Below are 13,797 nucleotides of genomic sequence, written 5' to 3'. Positions count from 1 at the left end.
GTGCTGATTCCCTGGGGTGGGTGTTATTCTCCTGTTAGTGGTCCCTAGGCTTTACTGTGCAGAAGAATAGGCTGGGAAGCTTGTTGAGAATGTGGATTTCCTGGTCTGGGGAGTGGCCTGCATTTTAATGTTTTTTTTTTTTTATTTTTTTTTTTATTTCTAGGAGAGAGAGACAGACAGCGTGAGCAGGGAAGGGTCAGAGAGAGAGGGAGACACAGACTCTGAAACAGGCTCCAGGCCCTGAGCTGGCAGTCAGCACAGAGCCCGACGCGGGGCTCGAACCCACGAACCGCGAGATCATGACCTGAGCGAAAGTCGGACGCTTAACCGACTAAGCCACCCAGGCGCCCCGAGTGGCCTGCATTTTAAACAGTACCTCGGTGATTGTCATACCGGGGGTCCTTGAAAAACACCACCCCAAAGACGTGTCTCACCCTCCATGTGCCTTTGGGCTTTGCACACCTGGTTTGGGGTGTGTGCGTGCAGGTGTGCGTGAGTGTGTGCGTGTGTTTGTGGAGGTTTACCAAATGCGCCCTTGGTCTCCATGCACATCTGCTACTAATGCAAGTCTGGGGTTAATGCATGTCACACGGCCACCAATTCAGTTTTCACTTACAGACGATACTATTATTTATCTCTTATTCCTGAAAAAAGAAAAGTGAGGCTCAGACTGTCAAGTGACCCTCCCCAGTCACACATACTTACTAAAGGTAGAGTAAGCATTCTAGTTGAGCCAGACCCCGGCACCCAGGACCTGTTCATAAGAGGTGGAGTCTGCAGGGGGCACCTGGGGGGCTCAGTCTGTTGAGCGTCTGCCCTTAGCTCAGGTCATGATCTCACAGTTCGTGAGTTTGAGCCCCGCGTCTGGCTCTCTGCTGTCAGCACAGAGCCTGCTCTGGATTCTCTGTTCGCACTCCTTCTGTCCCTCCCCTGCTCTCACATGCGTGCACTCTCTCTGTCTCTCAAAAATAAATAAACTTACGAAAAGAAAAATGTTTAAGAAAGAACTAGAGTCTGCAGGCAGAAAGGCGGCCCCAAGCTTCTTTTTCTCCACAGACTGTGTTGATGGTGCCACATTTAGTCAAGGGGGGGCGGGGGGTGGCTGCCTAGAGATACACGTAATAACCATCTCTGCACCTGGACAGAAACAGAGCTGCATACGAAAGGTTTGCTGACGTGCATTGAAATATTTCTGTAGTTGATCTTTCTCCCTTTCTCTCTCCCCTCTTCCCCGTTCTCTTATTCTCTGCCCGTTTCAAGACTCTCTTCCCCAGCTGCCTGCTCCTCGAGACCCGAAGATTCTCCTGTACAATGCCAAGCAGGTTCTGAGCTGGGATCCAGTGTCCCTGGGCAATGACTCGAGGCCGGTGGTCTACCAGGTGCAGTATAAATTGTAAGTCAGATCTCTCCGTGGGTGTCCTTCCTGGGGGTTGTGGGGGAGCCATTACAGCACCCTGTGGGGCCTGTCGCTGCCTTGCGGCAAGATTGGGGGCAAATCCGCTGGAAATAGATATTTTTCCTGTGCTTTTAAAATCTCCAGGGACGCGGGGCGCCTGGGTGGCTTAGTCGGTTAAGCGTCCGACTTTCGCTTAGGTCATGATCTCGCGGTTCGTGGGTTCGAGCCCCGCGTCGGGCTCTGTGCTGACTACCAGCTCGGAGCCTTGGGCCTGTTTCAGTCTGTGTCTCCCTCTCTCTCTGACCCTCCCCTGCTCACGCTGTCTCTCTCTCTCTCACCTAGAAAAAAAAAAATTAAAATCTCCATGGACGGAGCTTGCACAACTCCCCACCCATCCAAGGGCTGAGACAGCACGGGTGTCAGAGACTCTACTGTCTACCCACGTGGCTTCTTAGTGGGGTGGGAGTCTGTTCTCTCATTGGTCGCAGGAGAAGTTGGTATAAGACGGCTTCCTGACTTGAAAGGGCAGGAGGTGGCTCTTAGCCTTCATCTTCTTCAAGTTTGAAAATCTGGCGTATTCAACTTTACGGTCCCAATTTGGCCTACTAAGGAATGTATTCACTTAATTACTACTAATTCTCCATTTATGTTTTTTTTAATGCTTGTTTATTTGGGGGGTTGGAGGGGAGCATGCATGAGTGGGGGAAGGGCAGAGAGAGAGGGAGACACAGAATCCGAAGCAGGTTCCAGGCTCTGAGCTGTCCCCACAGAGCCCGATGTGGAACTCAACTCACAAACCGTGAGATCGTGACCTGAGCTGAAGTCAGATGCTTAACTGACTGAACCACCCAGACACCCTAATTCTCCATTTCTAAATGGATTTTTTGCATTTTGCACAGTATGCTGGCCCCTCGTTCCCTCTCTCACCCGCTTTGCAAGCTTTTTCAGTTTGCCATCACTTGGCAATATAAACACAGGTGGGAAGAAGAAAGGCAGAATCTCGGTCCTTAATTGTTATGTGTTTATCTTGTTGGCTAAGTCAGTTTATATTACCTGTTAAACTAAGTTAAAGACGTGGTAATGCTCAGTGCTTGTGAGAGTGTGGTTGGCGGATACAGTACTGAATGAGGATCAGCTAACACAGTGCTCTTATAGCGAAACAGAGCCACAGAAATGCCGTTGTTACTTTCCCCTGCACAGTCAGTACAAACCCCCATCAGAAAAAGAAATAAAAAACACTTGTATTCATAAAGATACACATTGAGGTCTATATTCATGTCCATCAGCAGGAAAATGTCAAATTGTGTCCTGTTAACTTGAAGTCAAACGTGAGGCAACTATTAAAAAGGATAGTTGGGGGGCGCCTGGGTGGCTCAGTCAGTTAAGCGTCCAACTTTGACTCAGGTCATGATCTCATGTTCATGAATTCAAGCCCCGCATCGGGCTCTGTGCTGACAGCTCAGAGCCTGGAGCCTGCTTCGGATTCTGTGTCTCCCTCTCTCTCTCTACTCCTCCCCCGCTCATGCTCTGTCTCTCTCACAGAAATAAAATGAACATTAAAAAAAATTTTTTTAAATAACAATAAACAAGATTTCAGTAACAGGAAGGCACAGCTGATTTATTGACTAGCACTCCTTACTTAGCCTTGAATGGGGAGGTCCATCTGTGGATTGACAGAGAACCAGGAAATGTGAGAAATATTTGTTAAAGCCTTTGACAGTTTCCCATCCTAAACTAACTTGCTTACTTTGTTTTCTTTTTGGAGAGCATTTTGGAGATATTTTTTGATAAAAGAAACAAAGGATGGGGTGAATGAAATGGCCTCGTTTGGAAAAGTTGAAGGATAACAAAAAACTGAAACCAAAGCTGATCTTTTCTTTTCCAGTTGCAGACTCGATGATGGAGGAGGGCCTTTGCTCTTGTTTTGATTTTTTTAGAGACTTTTACATGCTTGCGTCAGTTTAGTGTCATGAAATAATTTCATTTTGAGGCTTGTGGGACTTAAATCTTTTCCATCCTGTTTCTCTACAGTAAAGCATTACTGTGATTTTAAATGAAGGTGCCTCTGTTTTCTTTCTTTTTTTTTTTTAAAGGGAGAGAGTGGGGACAGCAGCAGCAGAGAGAAAGAGAGAGAGAGAGAGAGAGAGAGAGAGAGAGAGAATCCCAAGCAGGCCTCACACTCAGTACAGAGCCCGATGTAGGGCTCCATCCCACAACCCTGGGATCATGACCTGAGCTGAAATCAAGAGTCAGACACTCAACTGACTGAGCCACCCAGGCGCCCCAGCGCCTCTGTTTTCTGATCGTCACAGTAGCAAAACCACTATGAGAAAATTTAAAGTTTAAAGCAAGGGTTGCAGACAGTGTGGACAAGAGGCTGTGTTTGACCTGCAGTATTTAATTTTTGTCTTTTCCGTTAGTGCCAACATTTCAAAATCTGGAGATTTACTTAAAAAAAAAAACCTAACCTGACCAGCCCAGTCTTCTGAAAGCATTTCTTTATTCCATTCCGCCCACTCCCCCAATTTTAATAGCAATACACATTCTCTACAGAAAGGCTGGAACGCTCGGAAAAGTAGAAAGAATAAAATTAAAACATCCAATGCTCTACCACCCAAGAATAATCACTGTCCTCATTTTAGTGTATTTCTTTCTAGACTTTTTTCTAAATGCATGCACTTGGTTTGAAAATGTGCTGGTGTGTGTGTAAAACTGAAAACTGGGGTTATGCTTCTCGGTCCTGCTTCCTTTTTCTTTTTTTTTTTTTTAACTGAATGTACTTAAATGTCTGAACACTTTTTCTCATGTAATTATCTCTGTGTAAACATTTTCACTGCTCATTTTCTTAGATGATGTATCACACATGATGTATTTAATTCTTCCCTACACCCGAGTGTAGACAGTCGAGAGTTTGTGGCTGCTGGAGGTGGTTTTATTATATGGTGTATCACACACGATGTATTTAACTCTTCCCCACACCCAATATAGACAGTCGAGAGTTTGTGGCTGCTGGAGGTGGTGCCCTCGTACGTAAATCATCTGGTTGTTTTCTTACATTTGTAGGAGAGGAGCTGCAGGGTCGAAGGCGACACTTACCATTTTTGGAAGTGAACTCAGAACAGCTGTAACAGTAAAGTATGTAGCTGCCCAGCTGTTTAACAAATAATTTACATGTTTCCTCTGCACCAGGTCCCGGCACAGACATTTTACTGATGCCCACTGGTTCAACCTTCATGAAAGCTCAGGCAGACCGAGACCATAATTTACCCCCATTTTATAAATGAGGGGACTAAGAGAAATACAATGATTGGGATTTGAACGCAGGGAACCTGGCTCCAGGGTCCAGGTGTTTAATCACTATGCTGTATACCCTTCTTGTGATGAGGGCTGCTTTCAAAAGGAGACAAATTGAGGCAGTCCCCAGTGGGTGTGTGGTGAGGGGCATGCAGGCGACTTTCTGGGTGAGGCTGGGCCGGCTGATTGAGCATGAAGAGCCCTGGGCAGGAGGCTGGAGGCTGGCGGCGGACGGGGCCATGCTCTTGACTCTGCGTTTGTTTGTGTGCGGCCACCATCACCTTGTGTCTACCCTTTGCAAAGAGATGGGGAGACAGCCTGCAGCTTCCTTTTTCACCCCACCCCCCACCCCGCCCCCCAGAGCTGCTGGTCTTCCTGCATCAGCTGTCACATCAGTTTGGATGGTTTCTTCCCCCTTTAAGCCCCTTTGTAGAGAGACGTTTTCCAAAAGCAGCGCTGAGGAAAGGCCAGGTTTGGAGGAGAGGTGAGGATGGGGAACGTGGCTGGGCCGTTCCCTGGTAAACTGGGAAACGAGCCTTTGAAATGCGGGGCGCCTTTTGCCCCAAGTTCAACAGCTGGGCTGTGCCGGGAGATTAGAGTGGCGAGAAGTATGTGTATAACTTACCCGTTCTGAAGCCACTTTCCCCTTCTGAAGCTCACTCCCGGTCTAAGAGGAGACACGTAGCCTGCGCTTTGGGACCCGTCTCCCCACCGGGGTCTGGGGGGCCAGGGCTTGGTGGTAATGTGAGGACCGCAGGCATCTTCCCAGCAAGCCCTGGCCACGCCCCGTGACGTGGCCTTCATCTTGCCACTTTGACAGAAGTCTCCAGTCGGGATTAGAGGAAGACTTAGAAGCACATGTGGTGTGTGCAAGCTGCTCACAGTGATCGCACCCCCCTCTCTCCTGTCTCCCTGGCTTTGCTTTCTAGGCCAGAGTTGTGGTAGGGGATGGCGCTGTAGGCTGTCTTTACAGGAGACACCGCCTGCTCCCCGCATTGAGGCTTCTAGCAGCCTCCTGCCTACCTGGGTTTTCTCAAGTCTGTCACCTAAGGTCAGAGCTGGAGAGTAGAGTCCTATGTGGGGGTGTGGCACTGGGCTCTGGGGCACACATTGGCATTTACAAGAATACATGGATACACGGCCTTGTACTTGGGAGGGTTTTTTTTTTAAATTTATTTATTTTGAGAGAGAGAGAGAGAGAGACAGGAAAGGGCAGAGAGAGAGGGAGAGTCCCAAGGCTCTCTGTTGTCAGTGCAGAGCAAGTTGCGGGGCTCGAACTCATAAACCGTTGAGACCATGACCTGAGCCGAAACCAAGAGTTAGATGCTTAACTGACTGAGCCATGCAGGCACGCAAGAATATATGGCCTTGTGGGGCGCCTGGGTGGCTCAGTCAGTTAAGCGCCTGATTTTGGCTCTAGTCACAATCTCATGGTTCACAAGTTCAAGCCCCGCATCGGGTTTTGTGCTGACAGTTCAGAGCCTGGAGCCTGCTTTGGATTCTGTGTCTCCCTCACTTTCTGCCCCTCCCCTGCTCACATTCTGTCTCTCTCTCTCAAAAATAAACATTTAGGGGCACCTGGGTGGCTTAGTCGGTTAAGCGTCCGACTTTCACTTAGGTCATGATCTCGCGGTTTGTGGGTTCGAGCCCCGCGTCGGGCTCTGTGCTGACTGCCAGCTCAGAGCCTGGAGCCTATTTCAGAGTCTGTGTCTCCCTCTCTCTCTGACCCTCCCCTGCTCACGCTGTCTCTCTCTCTCTCTCCTAGAAATTAAAAAAAAAAAACCAACATCAAAAATAAACATTTAAAAATATGTATATAGATAACATATATATAACATTAATATATAAAACATTAATATGTATTATATATACATCTTATATATATGTTTTTAATGTTTATTAAGAATATATGGCCTCCTGTTTCGTAGCATTTTCATATGGGTGAGGCAGATTCTCTCTAAATGGGCAGCTGTGGGGTAAAATGAGCCCCACACTCTGGAGAGGTATAAGTGGGGTTTGTATGAAAGCAGTATCTTTCCTAAGGCATTGCCTATAGAGGCTGAGTTTGAAGAATTAAAATCAGTTGTAGGAGTGAATGGGGAAAATATTTGCAAACCCTAGATCTGAAAAGGGACTTGTATCCAGAATATAGTAAAGAACTCTTACAGGGCACCTGAGTGGCTCAGTTAGTTAAGCGTCCGACTTTGGCTCAGGTCCTGATCTCCTGGTTCGTGAGTTTGAGCCTCGCATCAAGCTCTGTACTGCCAACTAGCTCAGAGCCTGGAGCCTGTTTCAGATTCTGTAGCTCCCTCTCTCTCTCTGACCCTCCCCTGCTCATGCTGTCTCTTTCTCTCTCTCTCTCTCTCTCTCAGAAATAAATAAAACATTAAAAATTTTTTAAAAAAATAACTCTTACAACTCAACAATGAAAAGACAACCCAATTAAAATATAGAGAAAGGATTTGAGTAGACAGTTCTCCAAAGAAAATATACAAATGGCCAATAAATACCTAAAAAGATGCTCAGCATCGTTATTCATCAGGGAAATGCAAATGAAAACCACAGTGATATACCACAGCGCACTATTAGGATGGCCATAATAAAAAAGGCATACCACGTGTTGGTGAGGATATGGAGAAATTGGAGCCCTTATACATTGCAGGTGGGAATGTAAAATGGTGCAGCTGGTTTGAAAGAGAATTAAAAAGAGAGTTACTATATGACCCATCAATTCTACTCCTAGGTATTTACCCCAGAGAGTTGAAAAGTTGTATTCACATGGAAACTTGCAAGTGAATATTTTTTAGCATTATTCATAACAGCCAAACAGTGGGAATAACCGGCATGGCCATAAACAGATGAACGGATAAACAAAATGTGCTGTATCCGTATGATGATTATTCAGCCAGAAGAAGGGATGAAATGCTGGCGCGCCTGGGCAGCTCAGTCAGTTAAGCATCGGACTCTTGATTTATGGCTTAGGTCATGATCTCACAGTTCGTGAGTTTGAGCCCTGGGTCAGGCTCTCCACTGATAATGCAGACCCTGCTTGGGATTTTCTCTCTCTGCCCTTCTCTCTCTGTCTCTATTTCTATCAAAATAGTTTTTAAAAATTATTTTTAAAAAGAGAGGAGATGAAGTCCTGATATATGCTACAACATGCATCACTCCTGAAAACATGCTGCATTTAAAAAGCCAATCAGGGGTGCCTGGGTGGCTCAGTCGGTTAAGCGTCCGACTTGAGCTCAGGTCATGATCTCAACAGTTCATGGGTTCAAGCCCTGCGTCGGACTGTGCTGACAGCTAGCTCAGAGCCTCGAGCCTGCTTCGGATTCTGTGTCTCCCTCTCTCTCTGACCCTCCCCTGCTCATGCTGTCTCTTTCCTCCCCCCATGGAAAACTAATAATAATAAAAATAATAATAATAAAAAGCCAATCAGAAAAGACCATGCAGCTTTATAAGAAATGCCCAGAGTAGGCAAATCCATAGAAACTGAAAGTAGACGATTAATGATTGCCTAGGGTTTAGGGGATTAAGGCAGGGTGGGGAGTGAGTGCTAGTAGGCAAGGGTTTCCTTTGAGGATGATAAAAATGTTCTAAATTTGATTGTGGTGCTGGCTGCACAGCCTTGTAAATCTACCAAAAGCCATCGAGTTGTACACTTTATTTATTTATTTATTTATTTATTTTTTGAGAGAGACACAGAGTATGAGGAGCGGAGGGGCAGAAAGAGGGAGACACAGAATCCGAAGAAAGCTCCAGCCTCTGAGCTGTCAGCACAGAGCCTGACACAAGGCTTGAACTCACAAACCGCGAGATCATGACCTGAGGTGAAGTCAAATGCTTCACCTCTAAGCCACCCAGGCGCCCCTGCGTTGTATACTTTAAATGGGTGAATTATATGGCATGTGAATTGTATCGCAGTAAAGTTGCTCTTTTAAAGCTCAGCTCTGGTGAAACTGTTATAGAAGAGAGAATTCTGTGAAGTGAAATCCTCTTTTCCTTTGCAGCGGCAGTAGCGGTATGTGGTATGATGTCAAGAGCACAGGTGTGAATTGTATGAATATCACCACACCGGAGTGTGACTTCTCCCCAAACAGCAACTCAGTCCTTTGGGAACCAGAATGGGAGATCTCCTTACGTGTTCGAGCTAAGGTGGAAGACCTAGTTTCTCCGTGGCTGACAGTGCCTTCATTCCGGTACTGTTGGAATGGTAAGAGAACTCGACGGTGAGACTTCCTTGATCATTTCTAGGCTTTCTTCACTTTCCTCTTCACTGAGCAGTATTGACTCCATGCACCTCCATCTTGCCTCTCGCCCCACATAGCCAGGAAACAGGTGGATATGATGGTCAAGTCCAAGTACTGACCATGGAGGCCGACGCTAGAGGAGTGTGATTTACCAGGCCAGGGGCTGGCAAACTACAGCCCGTGGGCCATGGCCAGCCCACCAGCTTGTTGTTGTAAATAAAGTTTTATTGGAACACGGTGTCACCGTCTTTTAATAATGTATGTTCTGTGGATGCCTTCAAGCTACAGCATAGAGTTGAATAGTTGCAATGGAGTTTTATGGCCCAGAAAGCCTAAATTTACTCTGGCACTTTACTGAAAAAGTTTGCTGACCTCTGGGCTGGATAGGATACTAGTATATCAGCTTCACTGATCACTCTTAACTCTTTGGGCAGAACTTCCTTTATGTTCAAAAAAGACTTTAATGCAGACTTGAACAGTGCCTGGCACATAGTGGATATTCAGTAAAGCTTAGTTGAATGATTGAACGAACAAATGTGCTTCCAGACGTTGGAAGGGGGCATAAGAAATGACAGATAGTAGTTTGTACATCTGCTCCTTCCCTGATTCACATAGTCACCTGTGCCCCATGTTTCTTCAGTGTTTATGGTTTATGCAAACATAAACTATGGGATCCTGATTCAAACAAACGAAACAGATGTATAAGACCAGTGAGGAAATGTGGTCACTGCCTAGCTATTTGATGATCTACTTAAGCAATTATTGTTAATTTGTCTTAGGTATTATAATGGTATTTTATGTTTTTAAAGGGGCCTGGTGGGGTCCTATCTTTTAGAGACCCACACTGGAGAATTTACACACGAAATGATGTAATGTTGGAGATTTGTTCATAATAATCCAGAGAGTAGGAAGCTAAGGGCAAGGTGGATGGGCACACGGGCAACAAAACTGGCCGTTGACCTGATGGTTGATCAAAGTTGGGTGATGACTACACGAGTTTTTGTTATGACCTTCCCCTTACTTTCTACGTGTTTGAAATGTTCTGAGATAGGAAGCTAAGAAAAAAAAAGTAAAAGGTTTGTGTTAGATGCTGTGGGAACGGAAAGAGAAGACAGTTGGGATTCCTGCCAGCTGGTTGTCTACTGTGGACAAGTCATTTGTCCTTGAGTAGAAAGCCAGCACACATTTGAGCTAGAAAATNAAGGAAGGAAGGAAGGAAGGAAGGAAGGAAGGAAGGAAGAAAGAAAGAAAGAAAGAAAGAAGAAAGATGTGGTAGTGAAAGAAAGAAAGAAAGAAAGAAAGAAAGAAACATGTGGTAGTTACTGGCCACANGGAAGGAAGGAAGGAAGAAAGAAAAGAAAGAAAGAAAGAAAGAAAGAAAGAAAGAAAGAAAGAAAGAAAGAAAGAAAGAAAGATGTGGTAGTTACTGGCCACGCCCAGGAGAGGAATGGGAATAGAGACAAGGCAAGACCCTTGTGAAAGTCCTTGGTCCACGGCTGCACTCTGTCCTCCGAGCCTGAGCTGGGGAACAGTGCCCCCAGGTGGTTACTGACTGGGTTGTCATCCTCTGCCCATAGCTTGTAAAGACCTCCTCGGGCCCCATCGCTGTGTCCACCAGTCGGTACTGTGGAGCTGGATAACCAACAGGAAGATGCTTTACCAAGCGTTTCGGGGAGAGGGGGAGATGCTGCAGGGGGCGGGCTGTAGCCTCACCAGACCCAGGTTCAGATCCTGGCTCTTCCACTTATTCACTACGACTCTGGGCAAGTACAGTCACCCCCTGCCTTCTGTTTCCCCCTCTGGGAAACAAGGGTAACCTTCTGTGGTTGGCTACACGGCTGTGTGGGGACACATGTAGTAAAGTCCACATGGCCTGGTTTACAGGCCTAGCTTAGCGCGTGCAAGTTGTTACCCTCAGGTAACAGACTTACTTCCATGTGCTGAGAGAAGGCAGATTGCTTACCCCTCAAGAGACAGGTTTATCAGCTCGGTGCCAGATTCCAGACCCAGGACTCTGAGAAGGGCATGTCTCTTGGCACTGACCTTCCAGCGGATTACGTGACTGGTCACGGCTGGCACTCTGGCTTCCAGACCCACTTTCCACGCATAAGCCACAGAAAAGTCTAGAGAGTACGGCGTACCGAGGCGAGAGGTGTGCAGCAGGCGGTTGGGGCCTGCAGATCAGTGCCTTCTCATGCTCTAGCCGCTTGGCCGTGAAAGGGAAGCTCGACACGCTTATGCCAGCATCTGTGAGCAGGTTTAACAAACACTTTTTGTCACTTGCGGCCAATCCGCTAACGTTGTTCCTGCTGGTGATGGGCCAGGCTCGCCCCCTACCCTCCCTCCCCACCCTGAACAAATGAGATCAGAGAGCACAGGTGCAAGCCCTGCAGGGACCAGTTACTTTTGCACATAGAAGGGCAGCCAAACCAGATGCCCAAGGCTGGCCAACCTGGGAGAGCCCAGGGAAGCGTGTGGAAGCATAAGAGAAAGCATCCAAACTACAGTGAACCATTACCGCTCACCGTGATATGATCGTCTGCACATGTAAACGGTGTAGAAACAGGCCTCTTAGAAATCATGTGGCCTTGGGGCGCCTGGGTGGCTCAGTCAGTTAAGCGTCTGACTTTAGCTCAGGTCATGATCTTCGGTCAGTGAGTTTGAGCCCCGCATCGGGCTCTGTGCCAACAGCTCAGAGCCTGGAGCCTGCTTCGGGTTCTGTGTCTCCCTCTCTCTCTGCTCCTTCCCTGCTCCCCCCCCCCTCTTTCTCTTTCTTAAAAATGAATAAATGTTAAAAAAAAANCGGGCTCTGTGCCAACAGCTCAGAGCCTGGAGCCTGCTTCGGGTTCTGTGTCTCCCTCTCTCTCTGCTCCTTCCCTGCTCCCCCCCCCTTCTCTTTCTTAAAAATGAATAAATGTTAAAAAAAATTTTTTTTAAGAAAAGAACTCATGCAGCCCAGCCTATACTTTGATCCGAGCTCCTCTGGGTAATTACACACTTTAAGTGCCTACTTGAGAAATGCTGCAAACTTTAAAGTATAGCACTCCGTGAGTTGCTGTCCTTGGCCATCCTGGGAACTATATGCAAAGCTGTAACAAATAGACTTACTAGGGGACTAGTTCTCTGTTACTATGTTTGAACATAATGTTACAATAAGCGAGGAGACCTGCCTTCAAAGGTTTGGAAATAACACTCTTGTACATTTTTAAAGAAACTCTCAGAATGTATATTAAGCAACTATATGAAGTATATAGGTAGTAGGTAAGGAATAACAAAATCCCTTCCTCCTCTGCATGAGAATTTGACCTTTGGTTAACCTTCCAGCTGTTTCTCTGGAAAGCGGATAAGGGTGACGTATCAATCGTGACCCTTGACAGCATCACCTCTGGCGAATTGAGCCCTGACTGATAAACTGCATCTCCCTGGGGGCCCATCCTAACTACCTCTTAGGAAGTCACGTCTGTGGCCGATTGCAGCGGTTTTTGTAACTGTGCACGTCCCTGATGGGGACCCTGGAAACTATCCCTGCAGAGTTATTGTAAGAGATACTGGCTCTTGCACCTCTTAACCTGGGAGGTTCCCATACTTGCCTCTCGTGGGTCTTTCTCTTTACACGGAAGCTGTGTCCTTGGGGGACCAGAGAGACCTGCTCTGGGGCCCCAGGTAGATGGTTGCAAAGGACCCCTCCCTCCACTGAAGACAAGAAGTCCCTGGTGCTCCTCTGTGGCCCGGCTGGGCCTCCTACCCTGTAGCCTTCAAGTCAAGCGTGTGCCCGGAGCAGTCTCTGGGAGTCTTATATGCCTGGATGCCAACTCATTGGATTTATAAAAATGTGTATGTGTGTGCGTACACACTGTACATATAAAATTATATATTTTTAAATTTTTTAGTGTTTGTTTTTGAGNATATATATATATATATTTTGCTTTTCTTTGTCATTCTATTTCAGTTACCATTGGGCCTCCCAGAAACATTTGGGTGACACCAGGAGAAGGTTCCCTTATCATCAGGTTTTCCTCTCCCTTTGACATCCATGCCCACTGGCCCCATTTTTTGTATTATGTCCATTACTGGGAAAAGGCAGGAATCCAACAGGTAAGAGCATTTTTCTACTTTGTTTTTATTTCCTTTCCTTTGGACTTCCTGATACAGCAAAAGAAAGTAAACTTTAAAATGGACGTGGAGGCGGGGAGGGGGTGCCTGGGTGGCTCATTTGTTTGAGTGTCTCTTGATTTCAGCTCAGGTCATGATCCCAGGGCCGTGGGATCAAGCCCTGCACTGGGCTCTGTGCTGAGCATGGAGCCTGCTTGAAATTCTCTCTCTCTTTCACTCTGCCCCTCTCCCCTGCTGGCACACGTTCCCTCCCTCTCTGTAATAAAATAATAATAATAATAATCATCAATGGACAAGGAGGACAGAGCATGCGAGCACTGCCTCAGAGTCTGAGCCCCAAACCAGTTTTGACCCTTCCCTTCTAGACCTGTGCTTTCTGCTGCCTGTGTGAGCCTTCCCTTCTACCGGGTGGGTCTGAAGGGCCCCTCTCTGCCTGTCAGCATGCCGTTCCTGTTGTCCAGGTTGCTTATGGTGCTCTGTGGCCCTGTAAAGCTCAGAGAAGGTTCTAGAGGGCCCGTTTCTCTAACAAGGAATCCACCACTGCAGTCTGCAAGGTTTACATAAATTACTCTGTTTCGAATGACTTGCATAGACAGCATATGTGACCAGGCGAAAAGTCTTCTGGAAGGAGAGAGGGGCTCTAGGGAGAAGGACGGAGGCTGTGAGAAGCCGTGGCTGGAGACCTGCAAGTTGCCGGGGTCTGTCGGAAATGCAGGCCACACGAGGAGGGGCTGTGGCAGGCAG

General features: G+C 47.0%; 1 protein-coding gene across 2 annotated transcripts in view; it reads left to right on the top strand.

Moving 5' to 3' along the window:
- IFNGR2 (interferon gamma receptor 2) overlaps nt 1-13,797 on the top strand; it is a 47,519-nt gene that overhangs the window by 27,679 nt on the left and 6,043 nt on the right. For both annotated transcript variants that reach the window (XM_077765502.1, XM_077765501.1), the window contains exons 2-4: nt 1,261-1,393; nt 8,701-8,903; nt 12,890-13,035. In XM_077765502.1, the coding sequence (XP_077621628.1) occupies nt 1,261-1,393; nt 8,701-8,903; nt 12,890-13,035 (482 nt within the window). The remainder of the gene's footprint in view (nt 1-1,260; nt 1,394-8,700; nt 8,904-12,889; nt 13,036-13,797) is intronic.

Source organism: Crocuta crocuta, unplaced genomic scaffold, assembly GCF_008692635.1.
Source record: "Crocuta crocuta isolate KB4526 unplaced genomic scaffold, BGI_CrCroc_1.0 scaffold84, whole genome shotgun sequence".
Classification (NCBI taxonomy): Eukaryota; Metazoa; Chordata; class Mammalia; order Carnivora; family Hyaenidae; genus Crocuta; species Crocuta crocuta.
The sequence above is the reverse complement of the archived record's forward strand: the minus strand, read 5'-3'. Positions and strand labels throughout refer to the sequence as shown.